The sequence below is a fragment of the Chlorocebus sabaeus genome, chromosome 3, assembly GCF_047675955.1.
Source record: "Chlorocebus sabaeus isolate Y175 chromosome 3, mChlSab1.0.hap1, whole genome shotgun sequence".
NCBI classification, from domain to species: domain Eukaryota; kingdom Metazoa; phylum Chordata; class Mammalia; order Primates; family Cercopithecidae; genus Chlorocebus; species Chlorocebus sabaeus.
The window spans coordinates 83075927-83102606 of record NC_132906.1 but is presented as its reverse complement, the minus strand read 5'-3'; the positions used below and the strand labels follow the sequence as shown (position 1 = coordinate 83102606).

At 37.7% G+C, this 26680-nt stretch overlaps 1 protein-coding gene across 8 annotated transcripts in view; it reads left to right on the top strand.

The window, feature by feature from the left end:
- Window positions 1-26680, top strand: part of NALCN (sodium leak channel, non-selective) — a 351429-nt gene that overhangs the window by 253691 nt on the left and 71058 nt on the right. For all 8 annotated transcript variants that reach the window (XM_007960806.3, XM_038007863.2, XM_038007864.2 and 5 more), the window contains 2 exons: window positions 8895-9031; window positions 10583-10724. In XM_007960806.3, the coding sequence (XP_007958997.2) occupies window positions 8895-9031; window positions 10583-10724 (279 nt within the window). The remainder of the gene's footprint in view (window positions 1-8894; window positions 9032-10582; window positions 10725-26680) is intronic.

The following is a 26680-nucleotide window of genomic DNA, read 5'->3' as shown; positions in this document are numbered from 1 at the left end:
GTTCTAAAAGATTGGTTTAAAGGGACAAGACTAAGACAGAAAGCCAGTTAGGAAGGTTTCAGGAGTCTCAATGAGATGAAATTTGGATGACCGAGTGACCACTGGGTTCAGCAAAATAGGAAGTGTGCTGACTTTGCCAAGAGCAGCCTCAGTGAGGCAAGGGGGACGCCTGAGACAGGAGAGGATGGAAGAGGGGTGGGAAGTGACATAATGGTGGTGTACGCATCTCTTTGAAGAAGCAAGCTTAAATAGGGAAGGAGGCATGGTCACGAGAAATGGTTTAACTGCCTATTTTCATTTTTGTTTTTACAACCAAGAGTCTTGAGAAAACAATCCAATCAACATAGCAAAGGAGAAGAAATTGGGGAGAGAGGGAGAGGTTGAGTGGTCTCAGATTAGCCAGAGGAAAGGGACTCAAGAGCACGTACATGTCACCCCATTCATATGGGTGAAGTCATCCTCCTGTAGAGCGAGCAGACACTGTGGCATGGTGATAGCTTTGGTTTTTATGGCACATTTCCCTTGAGTAATTCAAATTACAGACATATTGCTAGCTCACTTATACATCTGGCATTTATATAAAAGACTAAAGATCCTCATTTTTTGAGAACACTGAAATCCAAAGGGGTGAAGAGATTATAAAACTGAACAAAAGTTTAAATCCATGTCTTCTTACTTTTTTACTGTTTTTACTTACGCTATCTATCTCTGATGTTTTATAAATTTAAAAAAAGAAAAATTACATGGGAGTGTATGTGTGTGAGTGTATGCGTGTGTATGTATGTGTGTGTGAGAATGTGTGTGTGTGTGTGTATGCTGAATTCCCTTTGGTATGACATTTTTCCCTAGCACTTATGAATAATCATCTCATAATAAGAACCAAGTATCTAGTTTAGGTGAAACTCTAATATAATTTCATCTGAAGTGGAGCAAAAAGATATATACTTTTTTATCGTACTGAGCATGTTTCTATGACTCAGTAAATTCTCTAATGGAAACAACTGTGTCTCAGTTGAATAACAAAGGAGAGATACAATATAAAATAGAGATGTTTGGGACCTAGAAGAGTAAACCTACAAAATCAATCTTTATTTATCACCACTGTCTCTAAGAAATTATTAATGACATTAATGGGATATTAAGGGACAATAATGTGAGCAAAATGTGTTCATTCAACATAATTAGGTATTCTGGTTTTTGAATAGGTTTTTTTTTTCTTTTACTAGTTTATTAGAGTTGTTGGTTAGCTTAGCCTTGCTGCAAATATCATTTATGTTGTTGCACAAAGTAACCTTCTGAAGGACATTTAAAGTTTGTAAGATCTTAAGGGTTGTGATAACAGCATGAAAGTAAACATTTTATGCACATTTTGGGGATCTCATAGATGGCGTAAATGCAACAGTCTGTTGTAAGTGCTCTGCTGAGCTCCCAAACCAACAAGCACAAACAGCCACTTAATTGCCCAGTGCACCCGCTCCTCTGAAAACAGAGCTTCTCTTCACACTTACTTCAGGGGCATGCTGCTTGGACGAATGAGTTAACCAGCCAGGATAGAGCACATGCAATTAATCAGCTAATGTTGTGAGCATTTTGGGTGTCAGCTGTCACATAAAAATGTAGCTTTTATGGCCCATAGGCTAACCAAGAAATGAGCCCTCCAATCTGTATCTGTGACTTCAGTTGATGTGCCTAAATAATTGAAACCCCACTTTGACCTTGGGCATACTGGATGTATTAAATATTTTTGTAAAAGGGGGCAAATTAGTAACTTAAACATGTTTTTAAATGAAACATTTGAAAAGTGTACAGTATCACTGTCTTCTATGCACTAATTTGAGTTGGTTGCCTGTTGTCCACAGCAGAAAAGACAATGTCCACCCACCTGAATAAATTCTGTGTTGGATTTCACAGGCCAGTGAGGGATATTCTTTATATTTATATATTAAGGTTTTATAATTACACAGAGATATTATTAAAAACCAACATGTGTGATCATTATTCCAGATACCCTATCTGTTTTGACTGTGTAATTTGGGTTGTAAAATCACATATGCAAATTAACAAGAGAAACTCCCTTGAAAAAATAATAGTTTACGCCTTAGGAAGACGCTATGTTCTGAATTGCTATGTCATATATATAGACCCAGAAAAAACATCCAAAGCCACTGTGTAAAGAAGCAAAGAGAATTCAGCCGTAATTTATTCACATAACAAAGAGGAGGAACTCCTCTCCTTTCTCCAGATTGAAGATAATGTGGTTATTTTTCCTATATGGAACAACCACAAAATATTCTACAGTTATGTCAACTCACAAATCTACGCACAGTTTTCAAACTAACACGGACTAGATTTCAAAATGAGAATCTCCCAAGCCTGAATGTTTTTTAAATTGTTTTCTTTTGGGAAATCATACCAAAAAATTACAAAAATTTGTATTTAAGGTAATTCTTCAATTCAGCTATTCCTCACAGCAATCAGAAAGGAACTGAAATTGAATAATGTTTGAATATTTTAACAGAAGAAAGCACAGGCTGAAATAGGAAAGATTTAAGCGATGAGGCAGAACACAGTATGTGTCATGCAGAGCAATTACACCCGAAGTCTCTTGAGAAGCCAGGGGAAGCAGAGGCTTTCAGCCGCCCAATGTATAATGATATCTCAGCCAGGCAGATGCTAAGGCGTAGAAGAGCACTGAGCTTAGACGACTTCTAGTCTTAAAGCTCAAGGTTTGAAGTTTGTTTCTTTGATTCTAGTTTCATTCTTGCAAATGTGCTTTTCTTTACCATGTGAATGTGTGACAAAGCTATCATTTGATCTCTCGGTTGCAGTCAGACGTCATGCTCAGTTGAGGCCATTATAAACTGCCTTTGTACTGTTCTTTACATTAGATTTTTCAATATGAAAAATAAAATCCCAGGATTCTCTACACTGTGTTCTTTCCCTTCTAGAATCATGATCTTTAAAACACTTTTGAAATGGATATTTACAATTATAATTACTTTATGTTAAAAGATCTTCTTTTCTTGGTATAGTATAATGATCTTAAAAATTCATATCCACTTCTTATAATCTATATTATTCGTTCATTTCCATCAAAGTAAATTTAATCTTGGAAAATCTTTGCTTAAATGCAAAAAAATGGGAAAAGAATTTGGATAAAAGGTAGAATACCATTTCATTACATTTTAAAGAAGCTTAATAGTGTCTTCAAAGTAATGTGTAATACTTTATTTGTCATGGTCACCTCATCCCCCACCACCAGCACATACCCTGTCTACTCCCATCTTACTCTTTCTTCCTTTTTCTCTGTCTGTAGTTTGGTCAAAATCATGGGTTGGGAAAGAAGTCAGAGTTTATGGTGATTGATGGTGCCGAAGTAAGAATTGGGTAATTTTGCTTAACTGCATCATCTTCCCTTTTTAAAAACTTTTAACTGAACTACAATATACCTATAGAAAGATGTATTTTATACATTTTTGCAAACTGAACACACCCAGCACCCTGCTCAGGAGATATTGACTGTGCCTTAGAAGCCCCTTTCCATACTCCCTCCCCTTCCCCTCCACCCCCACCCAGGACAACCACTCAGCAGACACGGCAGCACATGTCAGTGTCACCTGCTGGTTTAACTTCATCTGCATGGAATCATTCAGTATGTACTCTGTTACTGTGTCTGGCTTCCTTCACTCACTGGTATGTTGTGAAATTCACATTCTTGCATTGAGATGTAGTTAACTCATTCAAATATTTAAATAAATCCAAATGTATTTTTCCATTCAACTGCTAGAGGGCATTTGGACAGTTCACATTTCGGGACTCTAACAACTGGCACTGCTGTGGCCAAGGGATGTCTTGTGCCTTATATGGGTGTGCACTCATTTCTTGCAGGCACTCACCTAGGAGAGGACCTACAGGGCTGCTGGGTGTACCTGTACTCATTTTTAGTTGATGCTGCTTCTCTCTCAATAACAGCAAAGAGTGCATAGCAACTGCCGTCCAGAAAGAGAACACTTCCTTGCTTTTAGGAGGTTTGATTCAGTGCCTCAGCGGTGAGATTTGAAATACTTACCCTTCAAGCAGCCACTCATCTTCCTCTGTGTTGACTGGCCCTTATGCACATCTGTAGAGCAATGATGCCAGGTTTGCACAATTGTGAAGAACCCTCTGAGTTTCCAAAAAGAGCTTTTCATCTGTTCTTTGTAGTTTCACAGTGCAATGACCAAGTGGTGCTGAGTTCTAATTCATTAACTTACAGAGTTCTATTTCTACTCCCTAGAATGTACTAGAGAAGTAAATTTAAAATGGTATCTTGTTCCTAAGGAGCATACAAGCTTTGGGGAGTGTAAATATCTCTAATACCAATTAGAATGGGGGTGAAACCCATTTTTAAAACATGTAAACAAGGTGACTGTTGGTATCCTACATATGTTAATATATTCAAGGATCTTTGATAAAATATATCTTGCCATTTCCCTGACATGTCCCTTTACAATTTTTTTTTTTTTTTTTTTTTTTGAGGCGGAGTCTCACTATGTCCGCCAGGCTGGAGTGCAGTGGCGCAATCTCGGCTCACTGCAAGCTCTGCCTCCCGGGTTCACACCATTCTCCTGCCTCAGCCTCCCAAGTAGCTGGGACTACAGACACCCACCACCACACCCGGCTAATTTTTTTGTATTTTTAGTAGACGGAGTTTCACCGTGTTAGCCAGGATGGTCTCGATATCCTGACCTCATGATCCGCCCACCTCGGCCTCCCAAAGTGCTGGGATTATAGGCGTGAGCCACCACGCCCAGCCTACAAAATGTTTATATCTGTACTTTGTCTCAACCTTCATTAGTTTGTTAATGACAGATGCCGTTCAGGTTAAACAACACAGGAGTCTAATTTTATTCTCTTCTGTGAATCTAAGGACACACACACTCCACACCAACAAATTTATTCAATAAATCAATAGATATTTTATGTTTATCTCTCTACACTTCAGGATATATCTAAAATCTTTTCTTTTATTTCCCATTCGTCTGCTGGAGAGTTTAGTTTAGAGTTGAGTTCCACCACCTGATCAACACCATTATTCCTTCACTGAATATTTGCTCAGCTCACCTTGTGTCCAGCGCCATGCCAGCCACTGGCCCTGGAATAATGAGCAGATCCCTACATGGTTCCTGTCCTCACCAAGTTTACAGTCTCAGGGAAAAGAGATCTGTTGTTCAAGGGATCACACAATACAGCCTCAAACGACAGTACGTGTAGGGGGTTTAATGGCATTCTCCCAAAATGTGTGTCCAGCTGGATCCTCAGAATGAGACCATCTTTGGAAAGTGAGTCTTTGCAGAGGTAATCAGTTAAGTTAATTGTTCTGGATGATCCAGTGTTTGGCATTTATAAGGAAAAGGAGAGTGGGATCAGACTCAGGGACACAGAAACACATAGGCCAAGAAGGTCACGTGGAGACAGAAGCAGGGATGGGGCATTACAGCTACAGGCCAAGGAACTCCAAGCATGGCTGAGAATCACGGGAAACAAGAGCAATGCAAGGAAGAAGGACTCTCCCCTGGAGCCTTCAGAGAGAGCATGGCCCTGCTGGCACCTTGATGTTTGACTTCTAGCCTCCAGAATGCTGAGAGAGTAAATCTCTATTGTGCTAAGCTAACGATCTAGTGGTAACATGTGACCGGAGTCCTAGGAAACTAATGTAATGTGGATTCAATTGAACCGTAAGAAAATGCAGATTTTCAACTGCTTTGAGCCACACAAACAGCAATATTATGGGATTCACCCTAACATGTTATGAGCTTGTAAGAGGAAAACCTTGTCAGAGAAAGCTTCTCTGAGGAATTTCTAGTGGAACTGAAATCTGGAGAACAAGTAGAATTTGATGGAGTTCAAGAGAGAAAGAAGAAGAGAGGGGAGCCCGGCAGAGGGGCGGCAGAGGGACGGGAGGTACGGAGCTTCTGAGGTAGAGGGTGCAGATGTTTCCGAGCAGCTGAAGGATGTGACTGGAACCTGGTGTGGGGATAGGGCTAGCTGAGGCTGGACAGGCAGGGAGGCACCAAAACAAGGCCTTTGAGCCTAGATCAAAGATTGAGATTTTGACCAGGCATGGCAGCTCACACCTATAGTCCCGGCTACTCAGGAGGCTGAGGCAAGAGGATCGCTTGAGCCCACAAGTTTGAGGCTGGCCTGGGCAACACTGCAAGATCCCATATCTTTAAAAAAAAAAGTTTCTATTTTTGTTTGTTAAAACAAAAGTTTCTATTTTTGTTTGTTAAAAGCAGTGGATAGCCAGCCAGGCGTGGTGGTGTATGCTTGTAATTCCAATGACTTAGGAAACTGAGGCTTGAACCAGAAGGCAGAGGTTGCAGTGAGCCAAGATCACACCACTGTACTCCAGCCTGGGCGACAGAGCAAGACTTATCTCAAAAAAGAAAAGAAAAGAAAAGAAAAAGGCAATGGAATGCTATTGAAAGGTTTTAAGACAGAGCATGAGAAATTACAATAACCACAGAATGAAGAACAGATTAGAAAGAGCTGAAGCAGATGGAGAAATCACTGCAGGGAGTGCAGGAACCCAGTGGTACATTGGCCAGGGAGGCACTGGTGGGGATGCAGGCAGTGGGCAGGCCGAGAGGTTTTTAGGAAAGAACTCTGTGTTTTCATTTCAATGACATGTCCCAATTAATATACCATTTGCCCTTTTGTCTCTTTGAAGACATTGAATTCTCATAAAATATACATACAGTGCTGATACATCTAGAGCCCCGAAGTCAACTCTTCTGACCATGTGTCTCTATTCTGCTGTCCATGAAGTCTCTTGGAATAGAAGTAGTGCCTTCATTTTTTTCTATTTCTCTCTTTGCTCTCTACCTTGTGTTTCCAAGCACTCTGTTCCTATATTTACCCAGAGGGGCCGTTCTATTTTATCATCATTGTCTGTTTATAGAACTATCTACCCAGTTATACTGTGGGCTCCATGAGGGCGAGTGCCTGACTTATTTGTTTTTATATCCCCTGAACTTAGCACAGAACCTGACCTATAAGATTTGATTTATAAGTGACAGTATCAATGCATAAATAAGTGAGTCAGCAAATGAATGAATTAACAAATACTTTATTTCTGCTTTATCTTATCACCTTTGGCTGGATATACCTGCCTTACACTCTGATCTGATCTAATAAAGTAACTGCTTTTTCTATTTCTGCTCTATTTACCACTGACAAATATTTTTCTACTAGTTGTATCAACTTATAGAAAACAAGACTCTTCCTGGTAAATCTCTTTATTCGTATATGGAATCATTTTTCTAATTGTGTACATCTCACGGAGATGCTACTAGTTTTTGTTTTGTGTCTTTGGGAGTTAATTCCTTGCCATTGGCATCATCGTAACCATGGAACTGTTGAGAACACGCCATTTTGCACACATTACTGTGTTGAGCACTCCAGTTAGGAGGGGAGGAGGCAATGAACAGCAGTGACTCCTTCTCTAAAGAAGATTACCATCTAAGACAGAAAAACCAAAGGCTACCCACAAAATCAAATCAGACTTACAAATGGCTAAAGTAAATGTTTATGTTACACAAAACAAAAATGTAAGAGCAATTTCTGCAGCCTACTAAGAAAACCAGAAATCAGGATGTATCATCTCATCATGAACTCACAACCAATTAGATAGTTGAATTATCCATCATACTGAAATGGGAATGTTTCCCGAAAAAGAAGGCTTCATCTTCTCCTTAACCAATTTGTATTTCCACGTGTAAAAGGGATGCATTGTCAATTCTCTTCCTTTTTTAAAAGCTCTCTTGGCCTCTAATTCTTATCTTCCCACAACACCTAAGACAAATCGTAGTTATAGAGTAAAAGCATACCCAAAGAGGAGGTAAATAAGCGGGTGGTTTTTGAAACCTGCCTCCCAAACCCCTCCAAAAAGGCAGCCTGAACTAAATGTACTATTTGAAAGGGATCAGCGTTAAAAGATGCGGTTTGGGAAGCCAGGACAGAAGACAGGGCAGACGTGGGGAAGTGTGTTCCAGTCTGCAGAAGGTCCAGGAGAAGGGGAGAGGTAAACAGAAGTAAGGAGGGACTCCAAGAGACATCTGCACTGGGAGAGAAAAAGAGAGCATAGGAAAGTGCAGCATGAATTCTGCAAGCCACAGTCCACCTTCTCAATACCTTAGTTCAGCCTTGTTCCAGTTTATGATGTTAAACCTTAGCTTCCCTGAAACTCAATTTGTAGAAATATAAATATATACTCTTAAATAAATCCATTTGATTGTCATTTCTCACAAAGATATCATATGGCATTTAAGTTTGTCGTGTCCAAACACGTTTGCAGCTAAATAGAAAACGCGCTGCATGGACCAAAGGTGGTGGTTCTGTTTTGAGCTTTTCTGTTTTAATCTGCTAGATGACATAACCAATTTTCTTGCCATTGTCTCTCTTTACAAATGCTACTTGGTATGATTCTGTAGTTAATTTTTTTTATTATTTTTCATGTTTTTTTAAATTTTTAATTCTAGCTTTATACGTGTGTAAACAAATTTTATTGTTTAAATATGCAAGTAATAGTAAACCATTAAAAATGTCTGAGATGAAAAGAGGCTTCTCCTTGGGAATAAAATAACATAACGTTTTCCTTGAATTTTTTTTCCGGTTTAGTTTTTTGTTGTTGTTGTTAAGTTTTGTTTTTGTTTATTTCTGTAACTCAAAAGTTTTAGCTCATGGAGCAATTTATTTCGGTTAAGAGTCATATACTTGGTAGGCCTTCGCTGCCATCTACTGGCATTTCATGTAATTACTTATTATTGCTTCCATTCTAAAATTAATTTTGTGTAACATATATAATAGTGTTATAGATTCCCCCTTTTTTCTTCTTTCCATTTTTTCTTTAGTTAAAGCAAAGTGAAGCAAATGCAGACACCAAAGAAAAGCTCCCTTTGCGCCTGCGAATCTTTGAAAAATTTCCAAACAGACCACAAATGGTGAAAATCTCAAAGCTTCCTTCAGATTTTACAGTTCCTAAAATCAGGTACCAAAGTATTCCTTTAATTGCGTGTGTCACGTACGTCGTAAAAGATTCACCATCTTAAGTCTCATTTAACCCTTCTTTTAAGTATATGTGGGTTGGGTTTCTTTCTATTTTAACTTATTATCTATCTTTCTACTACCTCTACCTCTATTTTTTAAAAAATAAATAAATAAACAACTTTGACCTTTTAAGCCATGTATTCAGAGAAGAGTCACTTTATAACTGCAGTAGTCTAAGCAAGAAGGCTGCTTCCCATTGCTTCTCTCTGGGATGACTTCTCGGGAATGGGACGTCCCAGGAAACTGGAGAAGCTGCTCAATGTTGCAGGGATGGCAGGTAGACATCCATCTCTGACCCCAACCATATAATACTAAAATTGCCTCTGTGGCCCTTTTATTTTCAAGCAAACAGAAACCACAGCTGGCCCAGTTTGTGTACTACTACAGCATTTATTTAGCCTACCATGTCAGGTTATCATATAATTTGTCTTCTACTTTTTAAAAGAAGAACCATGGCATTTCTCCACTCATACTAATTTGATTTTCTACCATGTTTGCCCTCCAGTTAAGCAAATGCATAAAAGATGCTTTAAACACCTATTTTTAATAATAAAAGGAAATTCTTCTAGTTATAGCTCAAGAAATTACAAATAGAATTATAGTAATATGCTACTAGTTTTAAAAATAATTATGTGGAGGGTTATAAAAGTATGAGACTGGATGTGGTGCCATAATATTTAAAATTCAGATATAAATATATTTGCATTTCTAACCTTAAAAAAACAAAATTAATTGAATTTGGTAATTTGAAGAGACGTTACTTGAATTTTCATTATGCTTTGAAGATCAGATGAAGGCACTTGCTTTTGAGTCTTAAAATGTAAAATTCTCTCTTAATCATTTTTATGATAAATGGACATTTAGAGAGAGCAACTAATTCTTCCAAATCTTAGAGGGGAAAAAAAGGTGTTTTATTACTACAATAAGATTCCAAAAACTGGGCTGGGTGCGGTGACTCACACCTGTAATCCCAGCACTTTGGGAGGCCGAGGCAGGCAGATCACCTGAGGTCGGGAGTTCGAGACCAGCCTGACCAACATGGAGAAACCCCCATCTCTACTAAAAATACAAAATTAGCCAGGTGTGGTGGCGCATGCCTGTAATCCCAGCTACTCTGGAGGCTGAGGCAGGAGAATCGCTTGAACCCAGGAGGCGGAGGTTGCAGTGAGCCGAGATTGTGCCATGGCACTCCAGCCTGGGCAACAAGAGTGAAATTCCATCTCAAAAAAAAAAAAAAAAAAAAAAAATCAAAAAACTACCATCAGTTACTGAGTAATATTGCTGGAAAGTTATTTCAAGGGTTTTGCTTTTTAAGCAGGAGTCACTGCGTTTCGAAGAAGCCGTTGCTAATGAAATATTTTAGTCATGATCTGGTTTTCTATGATCTTTTGTCACTGCTTTATCTCTGCTCAAGCAAACTTATCATTGCAAATGCTGTCACTTGCTCCATTCCATGAATAATGCCTGATGTGCGTATACTTCATTTGCAAAGGGAGAGTTTTATGAAGCAGTTTATCGACCGCCAGCAACAGGACACATGTTGCCTCCTGAGAAGCCTCCCTTCCACCTCTTCCTCATCCTGCGACCACTCCAAACGCTCAGCAATTGAGGACAACAAATACATCGACCAAAAAGTAAGCTCCGCTGTTTCAAATAACCAGGCTTCTAAAAAGCATGTGTGTTTGAGAAAAGAACTGCAGAGTTCTTTAGGGTCCTGGAATCCAATTTCTCAAGAGAATAATAAAAAAAAAAAAAAGATTTCATTTGTAAAAGATATCATGAAACCTAACATTTTTTACTCTATGCGTTGAAATTTTGCATTTCTCCGTGTCAGCTTTTGAGCTGCGCCAGGTAGCAGCCATGAGACTTTGTAAACATCAAGAGCCTCCCAAATCTGCATTTTCTCGTGTGCAGAATAAAGGGCCAGGATCTCCAAGGCTCAGTCCAGGTGTAATGACCTGCCACCTCCTGCAGGTACAACTGCTTATGTATACTTAATACATCAGAGAGAATACCAGAGTAGGTTTCTCTAAAATCAGTCAAAAGAATTGCCATTTATTCAATGCTTAGTATGTGGCAGGAACTTAGGGTCAAGAGCTTATTTGTGTTCTAGTTTACCTATTTCTTTATCATTTGAAAAGTAGATGGGAAAATTTTTTTCAGATTCCACAGCAAAATATTAATAGGGAACCATATATAAATACAGCGAATTTAGGTAATAATTTTAAAGAAATGTAACTTTTCATTTATTCACTTTTTAAAAAAATAGTATAAGGGCTGGGTGCCATGGCTCATACCTGTAATCCCAGCACTTTGGGAGGCTGAGGCGGGTGGATCACTTGAGGTCAGAAGTTGGAGACCAGCTTGGCCAACATGGTGTAACCCCATCTCTACTAAAAATACAAAAATTAGCCAGGCGTGGTGGTGGGTGCCTGTAATACCAGCTACTTGGGAGGCTGAGGCAGGAGAATCACTTGAACCTAGGAGGCAGAGGTTGCAGTGAGCTGAGATGGCGCCACTGTACTCCAGCCTGGGCAACAGAGTGAGACTCCATCTCAAAAAAAAAAAAAAAAAAGACATAAGACATAAAATGTATTGCCTGGGTACAATAAGTAAACATATTTATATATACACACATATACATATAAATATAATTATATAATTATGTAATATATAATATAAATGTATATGTATGTATATATTATATATTATAAAATATATAATATATAAATATGTATTATAATATATTTATATATTATATATAAATATATAAATGCATATGTGTACATGTAATATACATTATATAATTATATAATATATAAATGTATTTGTGTGTATATATGTATGCATAGTATCAAACTATATCTATCAGCTTGGTCACATAACGTCAGTTCAGTTAGAAAATGAAAGATTAATAATTGTACGTTAGTATTAAAGAGATTAAACAGTAGAGTTTGCAAAAACATCTAGCTTACTTGCAAGCATTCACTTTGGAATTCCTAGAGTGTTTTTTATTCCTTTACATTGTTACTGCCCTTTTTCTTTTGCTTATAACAAAATCCATATTTCTCTGTGGTCATGTGACAATAAAATGCCAACTCTTTCATCCTCCAGGATCTTCTTTCTCTCTACATTCTTTCCCTTCCCACAGGGATGAACCCTTTGGAATTCCCTTGCCTTTCTCTTTATCTTGCCTCACCTTTTTCTCCTCCTTATTCTTGCTTCCCATTTTTCCTCCTTTTTTACCTCCCCCTTTTCTCCTCCTCTTTCTCACCTCCCCTCCCCTAATGTGATACTACTTCTCCCGTTTACCTCTCCCCCAGTTCCCAGGTTCTCTGCTGTAGTTCAGTCATGTTGCTCTTGATGAAAATGATGATGATTTTCTGTGCAGGATGTCTCTTCTTTTTCAAGGATTTCCATGTGTTGATTTTCCTTCAGCCATCTAGAGATGCTATTCTACTATCTTTGCAGAATTCAAGATTGTAGATGACAAGTCTGATGCCAATGTCTTTTTTTTTTCTTTTTAGTAATTAGGCTTTTGTCTGGTAGACTTGGTTTGCTTGTTTCTTTGGGAAAACTTGCAAGATTTTCTGTGTGTCATTGGAGTTCAGAACCTTTCTTAGGATATTTCTTATATGTCTTTTTTCATCAGAACTGCTCCAACGAGAGTCTTTTCAACTCCCCAACTAAGATATTTGCTCAGGGAAATTTCCATTTGTTTTACATTCAATTGTTACTCTTCCATCTGCTTGTTTCTCCCCTAGGATTGCCATCTCTCTGTTTTTGCTCCGTGCTTGGTCTTCCAGGACACTAATTAGATTTCAACTGAGATCATCCTTTGCTTCTAAATTTCTAGTGAAAAATTATGATATGGACATATTACACTTAACTATCCTTAGAGGCTTGCATATTACCCTTAGCTATCCTTAGAGGCTTTACTTTTATCTTTTATTTTATTTTATTTTTTTAGAGACAAGGTATTGCTTTGTTGCCCAGGCTGGGGTGCAGTAGCTATTCACAGGCACGGCCATAGTGCACTATAGCCTTGAACTCCTGAGCTCAAGCGATCCTCCTGCCTCTACCTCCTGAGTAGCAGGGACTACAGGCATGGCCACCATGCCTGGCTTTTTTTACTTTTATTTTTTTTAACTAAACTTGCCACCTCTCTTCTTCACAGTTATAATCCACTCAACACTGTGCACAGGGCATGGAAGCAGAACGTCTTATGTCAGTGGATAAACAAGTGGGAAGATAGTGCCTTGCCTTCAGCCAGTCAGTCTGAAATTGCAGTTTGCATAGACTGGAAAGCAGGTTTTGTTTTGTTTCCAAAGCAGATTGTAATCCAGAAGTCTGGGCTGTGGTTGTGACCACTTATCTCCAGGAAGAGGATTGAGAGCTGATAGGCGTTATGGCCGGAGTCACAAAACCATGACTTGCTTTTAAAAATCTGTAGTAACACTATCCCACCGGCAACACAAAATTGAAATATGAGTTTATTTTCTCTCTAAAAGGAAATGTGATTGTTTCTCATATTTCCTGAACACGGTATTTTGATTCGGTGAGGACAAACATAAAAAGATTCTTGAGAGGTGTGTGCCGGGCTGAGGAGGAGTCTAAAGAGAACGTGACCTGCCCCTCTGAGCGCCCGCCCGACGCGAACCCTCCCCAGGTACAGTTGGAATAACACGGTTTATCCCGTACAGCATGTATTATTGCTCCCACTTGGAAAGTGGATTGTCAAAAACATATTTTTTGTTTATCAGAGGACCCTATATGGGAGGCACAAGACAATTGCTCCTGTTACTATCCACGCTTTCTTAAAGCTTTGACTTGATCTAGGTTGTCAGAAAAGTAGACTTAATTCTTTTCAGGATCCACCATTTTCGGCAATAGTTCCCACCGTTCTTGGTGTTCTTCATAACACCCTTGTCGAGTGCCTCTGGGCCAGGGAAATCTAAAGCAGAAAATCCCTCTTCAAAGGATTTCCGTGATAAGGATTTAATTGAAGCAGAAATTGCGGAGACAGCATTCTGGCATTTGTATTATAAATACGGCAAGCCTTTTTCATTTTTATTAAGAAACTTGAAAGCCGTTTAAAAACAAGAGTGCATAAACACAGAACAAAAATTCCGATCATAGACCCTACCACCATTAGCTCCCCTTACAAAGTATTTTCCAGCGAGCACTTGGAAATTTCCATTAAAATCCCAATTGCCTTTGGAAATGCTAGTCACAGTAAAGTGGCAGGCAAGGTTCTTCACTCTACATGAGAAAAAAACCACCCAGCCCTCTGCAAATTGTGCAAATGGAGGCTATTTTTCCTCAGTGACTGGAGTGAAAGGAAAAGGACATTAGAGTATGGCTTATCGGTGATTCTCATAAACACACACAAAGGAACAATAAAATGAAACTGTTCTCTTAATGGTTATCTTGTACAGGAGAAACTTCTGACTTCGCTGTGCTAGAGGGAATCACCTTTCTCTTTCCAGGGAAAATAGTGAAGCCCCAGGTACCTGAAGACTATAAGTTAAGGGAGAAAAAACAACTGACAGCAACCCCACAAGGGGGCTGGGGTTTGATGAAGCATTGCAGAAAACACAAAAGCACATTAGGCAAGATTTTCTCCCAGTAATTACCCCGGCTTTGAACAGGGATGAGTAATTCCCATGGCAACCTCACTTTGCAGAAACCATGTTTTTAAAAATAGCCCCGTGGATCACCTTTATTATGCAGTTTAAAATACCTGTCCTTCTCCCAGAAAACAACCAGCAAACAAAAATCTTTAAAATCTTGGGGTTGACCCAGATCCTGAAAGGAAAAGACAGGAAAGAGTATTTTCTGCCTGTCGTTTGAGACTCCATAGAAACGACCTTCCCAAGTGATCATTCCCCCATCCCTTTATCCTGCTGCCTCCCGTGCCTGTGAACAATTGTGAGACGTTCCTTTTCTTCCTGATTCAAGGATCCTGAGAGGGGTTTTCCCAGTTTCCAAGCAGAAAGCAAGCAAGCAACAGTTTCTACTTGTATTTTTCCTCCATATTATTGAAATTAAACTCTAGATTCCTTAAGCAGAGTGGTGATTAATAAAGTGAGATGTGAACTTGATTTTCCAGTAACCCTGTAATAAAAGCAGCCCACTCTATCCTCCATCCTCCGAAGCAAGACATCCAGTCAAGGTCAAGGTGTCACCTGTGGTTGAGTCTAGGGCGTCTCACTGCCCTGTGGCCTGAGGATGGTTCTGTGCTGCTATCTTGGCTGGTGCACCGTTTCCTATGTCAGAACCTGCAATAGCCTGGGAAGCATGAGTGAACCTCCTGGAGCCACACCAGCCTGAGACACGTGGAGGATGAGGGCTGTCCCAGCACCTCCACCTCGTGCCCCTGTACTTCCCAGCATAGAATCTGAGCCCATATAATAATGAACAGTGAATATTTCTCCGGCAGTAGGGCAATGTCTGCCCACCCTCTTGTCAGCCTCCTTTCTGCTGAAGCATATAGATAGTTCTTTAACAAGCCTTCACAATGAACAGCTAACTTATGTACAGTAAAAAGGAAAATGAGCATTGGAATGACTATGTGTTGTTTACCCATTTTATTTTATAACTCATGGACATTCATTCAGTCATTCGACAAACATTTATAGCGCACCCATTATTCATCTGCCATTCTCTGGGCTGTGGGAATTCAACGGTGAGCAAGATGCAAACTGTACCCTTGAGAAGCTCGTAGTCCAATGGGAGGAAATGCACACACATGCATGAAAGTAAAAAGTGTTACTGGAACCATGAGGCAGAACCCCCTAAGTTCCCCTTACAGAAGAAACGTGATTGATTCATAGAGGAAGAAAGCCCCCCAGGCAGAGAGGGACATATCTGCAAAGGTATGCAAAGCATCAGGTGCTTGATGTAACTGTTGGAGGGAAACCGGGTAGAAGAGTGATTAGGTGGTGCACGTTCCAACCCTCATCAGTGAAGTAGAGATAATTCTCATTTTCAAGGTTTGTTGTGAGAATCAAATAATGTAATAATGTTAAATACTTAGCTTTGCACCTGGGCTAGCATATGTTCTGTGGGATAAGCAAGGTTACTGTTATTAAACTGTACCGTGAAGTCAGACTCAGCAAACAGACTTCTATTCATCAATTAGGACAAAAGACTTTTACATACATTTAACTTTCAGATGTAACAGTCTAGTCGAGTGCAATATATTAATTACTGATCAATTTCCTTATTGTACATGAGTCTGATTTTTTTTTTTAGAGTTTGATTTTTGTTGATATTTTAGTTGCTATCACCATTGTCTACATAGTGTCTTCGAATCTGAAGAAGTAAGTTAAGCCATTCTGGAAAGATTTACTCTTCTGTTTTGTTGATTGTCATACAGGATTTTATAATATTCTATGTGATTGTAGAGTGCTTGATAATTTGTTCTGGTAAATCCTCGCATAGCAAGTTACTCAGCCTGATCTATAATTTCCAGGATGAATGAATGTTCGTTCACCTTAGAGAGAGAGAGAGAGACAGAGACAGAGAGAGAAGGAAAGAGAACAGCCTGTTTTCATCTTTAGGGCTTTTGCTGTCTTGAAAGAACTTTTTTAAAATAATGGCTTAGCATCTCTGCAGTACCATTCAAGATGTATCTCCAGGAAAAGAGTGACAGAAGACATGATGCTACCATGTAACTATGGGTTGTATCTCAGAGGAAAGAATTGGTGTTCATCATGTCAAATATGAAAACTCTATATACTTCTCTCTAGCTTAAAAATGCTTTCGTAGATAATGGATTCCCAATTTAGCCACAATAATGGAAAGGAAATAAAAAGATGCATAATATAAAATCTAACCAATTTTTCTTCTTACTGGTCTTTGCAGTACATCCTCAAGCTAAAAACAAAGTATCTATGTGTGTAAGCACTCACCCTTTTGTCCAGCAATCATTTTTGCAGACCATTATATGCAAACAGTTTGCTGGGCCCTGAGTAAACAAACACACCTTTCTATCCTCAACTAACATAAGAGTAGGAATTCCCTCTCAATGATTATTTTTGCAGAATATTTAATTGTGTAACCACTTTTAGGTTGGAATTATATATCAGCTGTTTGTATTCCTTAGTAAATGTTCATTGAGAGTCAAAAGTAAATCAGTCTAGGATTAAGAATTTTTTTATAGGTAATATAAAAGAGTTTTAATCACATTTTCTATATTATGTACAAAAGAGGTATCAAAGAGTTAAGGCTGCTGCTAAATCTATCTTGGAAATTTACATTTTACTCTTCCTTTTAAACTTTTTCTTATTCTGAGTATAGTTTTACTTATAAATTTTCTCTTCTATTAAGTGTCATGCTAGTCTCAGTGTGTTGTATTTGCTGCTGATGATGGTGTTCAGTCCAAGTCTTGTTTCCTTGTGTTGCCACAGATTTTAAATTTGGAATTTCTACACCCATAATCCCAGCACTTTGGGAGGCCAAGACTGGTGGATCGCCTGAGCTCAGGAGTTCAAGACCCTCCTGGGCAACATGGTGGAACCCCATCTCTACTACAATACAAAAAATTAGCTGAGCATGGTGGCACACACCTGTAGTCCCAGCTACTCGGGAGGCTGAGGCGTGAGAATTGCTTGAGCCCGGGGTCGGAGGTTGCAGTGAGCCAAGATCGTGCCACTGCACTCCAGCTTGGGCAACAGAGCGAGACTCCATCTCAAAATAATTTAAAAAAAAAAAGTGGAATTTCTAAATTCACAAACAGGTTAAAAGCATCTGACATTTACTCTAGAATCACAAGCCCACTCACCTTCTTTTGTCTGTGCAGATTTCTAATCTTTGCCTTCCTGTTTATATTAGATATAATCATAAAGTCATTTTGTCTTTTACTTTTGTAATTAAAATCTACCTAGCATATATTTATAGTTTATCATTACATACTATATATTAAACCTATCTAAATTTGTTTCAGTAATCAAAGATAATGCTTTTCCCTCATTTTTTGCACAATTAGTTTCATTATTTGATGTGTAAGATGTTAGACTTTTGACCACGGGGACCCCACGCTACTGTGTTAGTGGCCGAAGCATTGTCATAAAATTCAAGTGCAAAAATAATCAGATCAATTAAGTTTTAAATTGTTTAGTTTCTAATATTACAAGATGTTCCTATATATCAAGTTAGTTGATTCATTTCAGAATAAGCAGTCCCTCTTTGTAATTTTTATCTCATTCATATTTCTTATTTTCAAGGACTAACTACATTAAAATACATAAAACAGAAAAAGGAGTAAAAATTGAAAATAATATTTTAATATGAAATTAATTCAATTTTTGAATCTGAAATGAATTCAATTTTTGTCTAGCACTATGCACCAACAATGCACAGTGCTAGACAATGAAAGAAAATGTAACAAACAAAGAATACATTATCCATATCCTAAGGAGTTTACAATCTATTGGAATTCACAGAAAGATAAAAAGATGTTTCACACAGGGCAGGGATCAACTTGTACTGGGTGCCTTGGAGCCCAAAGGAAGGGTGAAGATTTAGCGTATGTGTGGCGTGCACACACGTGCACATGCAGGTTTATATGCATATTTTAACTCCTACACATAGTGTTTTTACAGAGTTCAGAACATATGATATTGAAATAACTTACAAGAAGAAATCTTGACCCATCATCTAAAATTCTCTTTTCACAAAATTCTCATTTTAAGATACTCTTCAAAGCTTCATAACATGGCATTATAGTGGTATTCACTTTTATATATATCCATAATCAAATTTTTGATCTTGCTGATGCTCACATTAATCACCTTTTAAAATTTTCTTTCTAAGCATAACGTCAATTCCAGAGAAAGCTTATTTTATAGAAACATCTTGCCAAACACATGATCTGTCGTATGCACTTTGGGATTAATTTTGAATTCATGGGTGCATGAAAATTCAACTACAGTCAAATGAGATATCACCTCCAACCCATGCAATTTTAAATAATTGCTTATTCCCAATTACTATATTTTATTTGGGAGACTTATTCAATAAAGTGACTCATTACAATAATTACACTACACCTTTCTAGCAGAAATGACATTCATCAAGCCGTATTCATTGGGTGATGGTTTTGTGCCTTATGGTCATATGTTTTTATAACCACTTTCCCATTTATTATTAACCTGTTAATATTTTTAAAGTGAGAAAAGAAGAATGGAGCCACTCAAATTTTTCTCAGTTAGAAACAGAAATGTATTGTTAACATTGTAAATCAAAAAAACGACTGAATATTTATAATACTTGTGGTATGCTTTGTCAAATACATATTGATGACTTCATTCTGAAGGTGGTTTCTAGGGTCAAGCTATGGTTCTTTAGTGCAGCATCTTTATGGGTCTAAGCAGTGCAACATCCCAAAGGAATCTATAATCAAGATAGGTTTGTGGTTACTTCTGGGTGATCGAATTAATCAAATTAATATTCTGATTGATTGAGAGTTTTGATGGATCCCAGATTTTAAGGAACCAGTAAGTGTAAAATATTTAAAAAGTGATCATACTCGCTTTAAATAGTTAGGAAATGTATTGATCTCTCTCAGTGCTTCAGGGTTATTATTCTGAAAATGAATTATACATATGTAGAACAAACAAAAAGTTGGTTAGTTTCGATTTTGCATTAGGATGTGAGAATAGCAAAAGTTTATAATATGTGTAAACCAAATATTTCAAGTCAAGCAGGTAATATTTTGTTACAATATAGTTTAGAAAATGCTTTTTTATACTAAGCCTAGTGACATTTTAGATAGACATCATAATGCAGTGAAAAGATTTTAACACTGAAGCTGCAGGATCCAGAGTTCTAGTAATAATTTTGCAGTTTATTGTCTGAGTGAACTTAGACAACTTAATTTTTATGAGTCTTAGATCTTTAATCTGGAAAAAAAGAGATAATAATACCTTACCTGCCTATGAGGATTAGTTTGAAGATTAAGTTTAAAATATGTGTATATCCCCTCAGCACAGATCAAGGAGCCAAGAAATACAGATGTAGAAGCTTTAAAACGTACATTTTTAAATGCGCAATGGGCATCTATAAAATTCTTCATTCAATGACTAGAGAATAACATTCTAATTCAAGAACACATGAATGATTTTTAAATGTAACCATTTACTATACCACAAGGACATCTAAACATATACACATCAATGTCCTAGAAAAGATAATATTTGACCAAAATGTAATAAAATCTGAAACCTAACAATAAGAAAATAACAACCACAGAAAAACCCTACACATTCAGAAATTTAAAACTACTTTCAAATAAGCAAAGAAGAAACACCAATGAAAATAAGAAAATATCTACAACTAAAAAATAATGAACAAAAGATACATCAAACTTGTGGGAAGTAGCTAATGGCATTTTTAGAGGAAAAACTATAGCCCTGATTGACTATCTAGTAAAGAAAGGCTTAACTTAATCTTCCAAGCATTCATTTCAAGAATTTAGAAAAATTAACCAAGAAAACACTAAGAGAGCAGAAAGAAAGAAATGATAAAGAGAAAAGCAGATATTAATCAAATGGAGGGAAAAGAAGTGATAAATAATATCAACAAAACTGAAATTTTGTGCTTTGGAAACAGTCATAAAATTGATAAATCTACTTCAAAATTCAAGAAAAAAAATTAAGGAGCGTTCTATAAAGATGACAGAGGCATTGGCATCGTTTTTTAATCTTGAATTCCCACATGAAAACAAGAATACCAATATATCAAAACCCCCAATCCATAGTTAATATTTACCATAAAACTCGGTAATCCACAAACCCTAAATAAAAACAAGTGTAGACAGACAAATAGCCACATGATTTGCATGCTATTAGTGTCTGTGGGAGGAAACCAAGCTTAGTTACAGAGCATCCAGTGTTCATGGAACAGTAGAACATCTTCTTAGCTCCATTCTGAAATAAAAAATCAAGGAGCACAATCAAAATTGAACAGGCCAGGGATAAGAGTGATCAGGATAAAAGCAGAGCCAGACAAAATTTGCAGGCGGAGGAGAAACAGAGCTTGGAAATTCCAGAAAGAAAGCTACTATATTTGATCGCTATATTAAAACAACAGAAGAGGAAACTCTGAAGTTAGAAGAGAAATACTAAACTGTTTGGGAAAGCTAATTTTGTATAAAAGCGAGTAAGAGAAAATTTTCAAAGCCAAATTCCTTGCAAGGGTTATTATAAGAAAAAAACAATGAGCAGAATACTGTCCCCATAGACAAGGAAAGCAGCCCATAAAAACGTGCTCTAACCAGCTCAAACTGTAGCGTACTATTGAAAAATTAGTTAAAAGACATTAACAATTACATCAGGATAAAATAGCTCAAAAATAAAAGTTAGAAAAACTCAGAAATTAGGTGCCAGAACTCAGAAAAGTTATAAATTAAAGCAATGAAGACTAAACTAGAAGGAACATAAAGAGACCTCAGATGATTCAAAAGTGAGAAATAGAAAATGAAGAAGAGGATTTTTTTTAAAATCAAAGAAATGAAAAAAAGATGAAAATGAAAATGGATTTGCAAGAAAAATGACAAATAGAAGAAAGTCAAAAGTCCAACATCTGCATTATAGGTGTCCCTAAGAAAAACCACAGTAAGAGAATAAAACATGTACCAAACTTTCCTGAAACATAAAAAGATTTGAAACTGTATATTGACAGCACACACCTAAAAATATTGGAGTAAATGAATAAAAGCAATACATACACCAGACAAATGACAGGTCTTTAAATTAAAAAAAACAAAATGGTATCTAGCCCAAATAAGAACAAGTGATTTATAAAGGAAAGAACATTAGATTATCACCAGATTTTTCAGCAGCAATGCTTTATGTCAGAAGAAAGTAGAGTAACATATATAGGATGCCCAGGGAAAGAATACCTAAGCCAGATTTTTTCCATCCTGAAAACTGACTTTCAACTTTCAAGGTCAGAGAAACTGCTTTCAGATCTAAGAATATGAGTAATGTAAGATACAAGTAATCTTGTTTCAATGAGCCTTTAATCTACTAAAAACCATGCCTCAGATAACCTAAATGAACTCCAAAAAGGACTCTTAAATCATTTGGCATAAAAATTCACATTCGTATGTAAGGACTAAGACTACATAAGGATAACAGGAAGAGTAAAATATGTAACAATTATTTGTTCTAATATGGATAGAGTACAGATATACAAATGAAGAGGTGAATGGGAAGAAGATATGCAAACCCTTAAGATATTCAGAAGTTTTCTTGGTTGTGTATTTTTATTCTGAGACTATTGTTTATGAAATGTGAAATAAAACTGAGTCACTATGAGACAATCTAATTCTGGCATCCCTTCTGCTCTTGATAATCAAGAGTGCTCTTTGTGGAAAAAAAAGGAGACATAGATATCATATAGAAAAGCCTAGGTAAAAATAAAAATCCTAAGGAAAAGGTGGCATGTATGTACCATGGAATGCTACACAGCCATAAAAACGAATGAGCTCATGTCCTTTGCAGGAACATGGATGAAGCTGGAAACCATCATTCTCAGCAAACTAACACAAGAACAGAAAACCGAACACCGCATGTTCTCAGTCATAAATAGGAGGTGAACAACAAGAACATATGCGCACAGGGAGGGGAACATCACACACCGGGGGCCCGTCAGGGGTTGGGGGACAAGGGGAGGGATAGCATTAGGAGAAATACCTAATGTAGATGATGGGTTGATGGGTGCAGCAAACCACAGTGGGACATGTATACCTATGTAACAAACCTGAAGGTTCTGCACATATACCCCAGAACTTAAAGTATAATGTGAAAAAAAAAAAAAAAATCCTGGGTCCGGAATTTAAATTGAAAACATCAGAATAAACCCAGGCAAAATCTTTGAAACAGTGACCAACTCCATAGCAGTGAGCGTCTGTGGACTCTAGATATGTTCTTGAAACACCGTTTTCCAATTTTCCAATAAGTAAACCAGGGCTTCTTGAAGAAAATGATTGATTTTGAATAGGAAGTGTACAAGATGACCTTGGAGCATCTTGTCGTACTAGGAACAAGGAAGCTTTGTCAAAGACAACGAGGGCCATATAAAATGAACCTATGGACTGACCAACTTGAAAAACTCCCAATGAGCACAGTAGAGATAATGTGACTTAGAGTAAGAATGGTAACTGACATGGACTGAAATCCATTAAACATCAAATATGTTTAAATCTTGAGTTCATCATGACATTTTAAAGATAGTAATCGGTTACCTTGAGAGGATGATAGAAAATCAATTAACCATATAAAATTAATAAGTAAAAGTCGATAATCAAGCATTTATCTTGGCTTTTCCATATCGATTTTGCTACTGGGTAACCAAATAATACAGGAGGGAAAGCACTTCATTGTAAAACTATCCTAGCTAGTAAATGAAAAATAAATGACAATTTTGCAAACTGAATGAAGTCAACGGATCTAAGAAATGAACATCAAGACCCGTAACATCACAAAAATAAACACACACGCTCTGTTCCTTTCGATGGAAGAATCTGACACCACCTATGGCCTTGCCAAAGGGATGAAACCAGCGTCTGTCTGATGCAACCTCTGGAACCAGCTGCCAGTTTTCAGGAAATAGAAGACAGAAGAACGTGTTGAACTGTACCAAGAGTGTACTTTCGGTAAAATTTCGACTCTCTTGGCTGGGCGCAGTGGCTTACTCCTACAATCCCAGCATATTGGGAGGCCACAGCAGGAGGATTGCTTGAGTCCAGGCATTTTAAGACCAGCCTGTGCAACATGAAGAAACCCCATCTCTTTTTTAAAAATGTTACTTAGCTGTATGTGGTGGCTACTCAGCTACTCAGAAGGCTAAGACAGGAGGATCGCTTGAGCCCAGGAGGTCAAGACTACAGTGAGTCATGATAATACCACTGCATGCCCTCTAGCCTGGGTGACAGAATGAGACTCTGTCAAAAAAAAAAAAAAAAAAAAAAAAAAAAAAAAAAAAATCCAGACTCTCAAAAACTACAGGTCGAATGACCCAGGTTTCTCTGTTTTAAGAGGAAAAAAGAATAATATGTAGATTAATTAGAAGACATTGCCAAAAAATCAGCAAGATTCATACATTGGAATGTCTTTCAGGTCCAAATTATTCAATCACAAATAACTCCATAGGAATTGAGTTGAAGCTTTTGAATTATGTGTTAAAGTATATAATTCTGGAAACGTGTTTTAACTTAAAAGTTCAAGACTTTAAAAATATCTCTATATTGTTGATAATTTAAATTTAATTTACTTGTTTTGAGTTATTAATCCTGTCAAAGAACTGTTATCTGAGGCAGTTGGATGTTTTCAGTTTACAAAGAAAACCAAAGAAAATCTTTTTCAATGAATCTTTGACTTTTTTCAAAGTAAACTCGTTGTAATTACATCATTCATCTCCTTCCTTTGTATTCCCACATCTCTGATATGTTTAGATCCAGAATGAGCAATTACTGATTCCTTCCATAGCTGTAATTTACAATTTCAGATCTGAAATTACTTATCATGAAATGGATCTCTGTATTCTTTGTTTTGCTAATTATTTCAGGTGATTGTCAATAGCTTTTAGAGCCAGAAGAGGGCACTGCAGAGCAGTGTAGCTCTGAGTTTTTGCGACTAGCACTAAGAATGCCCTTTGCCAATAAAATGTGCAAAGCTTTACTATAGAAGAAAATAAGAAGGGAATAACTAGATAATCACTATAGGCTTGTTTTATTTAGTAGAAAACAAGAAAGTATGTAACCATCTAAATACATATCTAGGACATCAAATATAATATCAAATATATATATGTATAAATAGATGAAAGAAGACATATATATGTGTGTGTGTGAGTCCTTTCCTTCTTTTAAGAACATCCCAAAGACCAGGTGCGGGGGCTCACACCTATAATCCCAGCACTTTGGGAGGCTGAGGTCGGTGGATCACTTGAGGTCAGGAGTTCGAGGCCAGCCTGGCCAACATGATGAACCCTCATCTCTGCTAAAAACACAAAAAGTAGCCAGTGTGGTAGTGCATACCTGTAATCCCAGCTAATGAGGAGGCTGAGGCCACGAGTATTGCTTGAACCCAGGGGGCGGAGGTTGCAGTGGGCAGGGATCACGCCACTGTCCTCCAACCTGGGCAACAGAGTGAGACTCTGTCTCAAAAAACAGAACAAAACAAAACAAAAGGAACATCCCAAAGCTAAATCTGATGTTTCTCTATTATAATATTTGTTCTCCTGCTACCTCTGGCTTTAGTCACAAAAATAGTTCTCAAGTACTCCCTTGTGTAGATTAATACTGTATTTTGTCTTAGATCAAGTTCAGGACAAAGGCCATTTAGTAGCCTTTTAGCAATCTTGTTCAAGGCAGAAATCATTTAGGCAATAGTGTACCAGGTATTATCCCCAAAGGTTTTTCCCAACATGAAATTGCAGGGGCAGTAGATAAGTGACTGGATTCAGACTCTCATCTTCCACTGAGGGAAAGACAACTAACACATGTCTTTATCCCTTCAAGATGAAATAAGAGTTGTGGGATCTGGGGCCTCTCTTAAAACTCACTGTCACAGGGCCTCTGTGCCTGGGTCTGTCTCAGGACTATGTGTGTTCTTAGGTGTCTAAAGAGCAGATGCACCATGATGATGGGGCCAGCAGCTGAGTCTTCCATCTCCAAAAGCAGCTCCAAGCAGTTTTCCTTAGGAGCTGAGCTGTCAACTCAGAGAGGTTAAATCCATGCCAAAAGTCAACTCTTGGCCAGGCGCGGTGGCTCATGCATGTAATCTTGGCACTTGGAGAGGCTGAGGTGGGTGGATCACAAGGTCAGGAGTTCAAGACCAGCTTGGCCAATATGGTGAAACCCCGTCTCTACTAAAAATACAAAAATCAGCCGGGTGTGGTGGTGGGCACCTGTAATCCCAGCTACTCGGGTGGCTGAGGCAGGAGAATCGCTTGAACCTGGGAGGTGGAGGTTGCAATGAGCCGAGATTGCGCCACTACACTCCAGACTGGATGACAGAGCAAGACTATCTTAAAAAAAAAAAAAAAAAAAAAAAAAATTATGCCAAAAGTCAACTCTTTCAGGAGGGGAGAAGTAGGGAAGTTTCATGATTCGTCATTGGAAATAACATATATGTGCTACCAAGAAAATGGAATTTCCAAATGGATGGTATCCACTCTTGTCTCCTTATCCACACATTAATTTTTCTCCTAAGAATTCTGGTGAATCATGAAACCAATTCAGTTTTTTCATTTTTGAACAGAAAAATGAATGAACCAACTTTCTTCATAAGGGGGAAATCGCCAGTATGTTCAGTGATGCTGATCTTTATTACATATTTGCTGTAAAATATGAAAAGTAGATTGCTAGTTTTGATGTTATCTTGGTTATTTGTGACTAAAAAGATCTGTTTGTTACTCTGGTTCTTCTCCACTATGGCTTTATGAACACATTGGCTGACATTATAGCATTTGTTCACAGCTTTATTTGTAGAATGGGGTGCTGTGAGTTTGTACCTCCACATACCTAACCCTTGTTGAAAAGAAACTAACTGGGTGGTCTATTTTTACTGAGTACAGA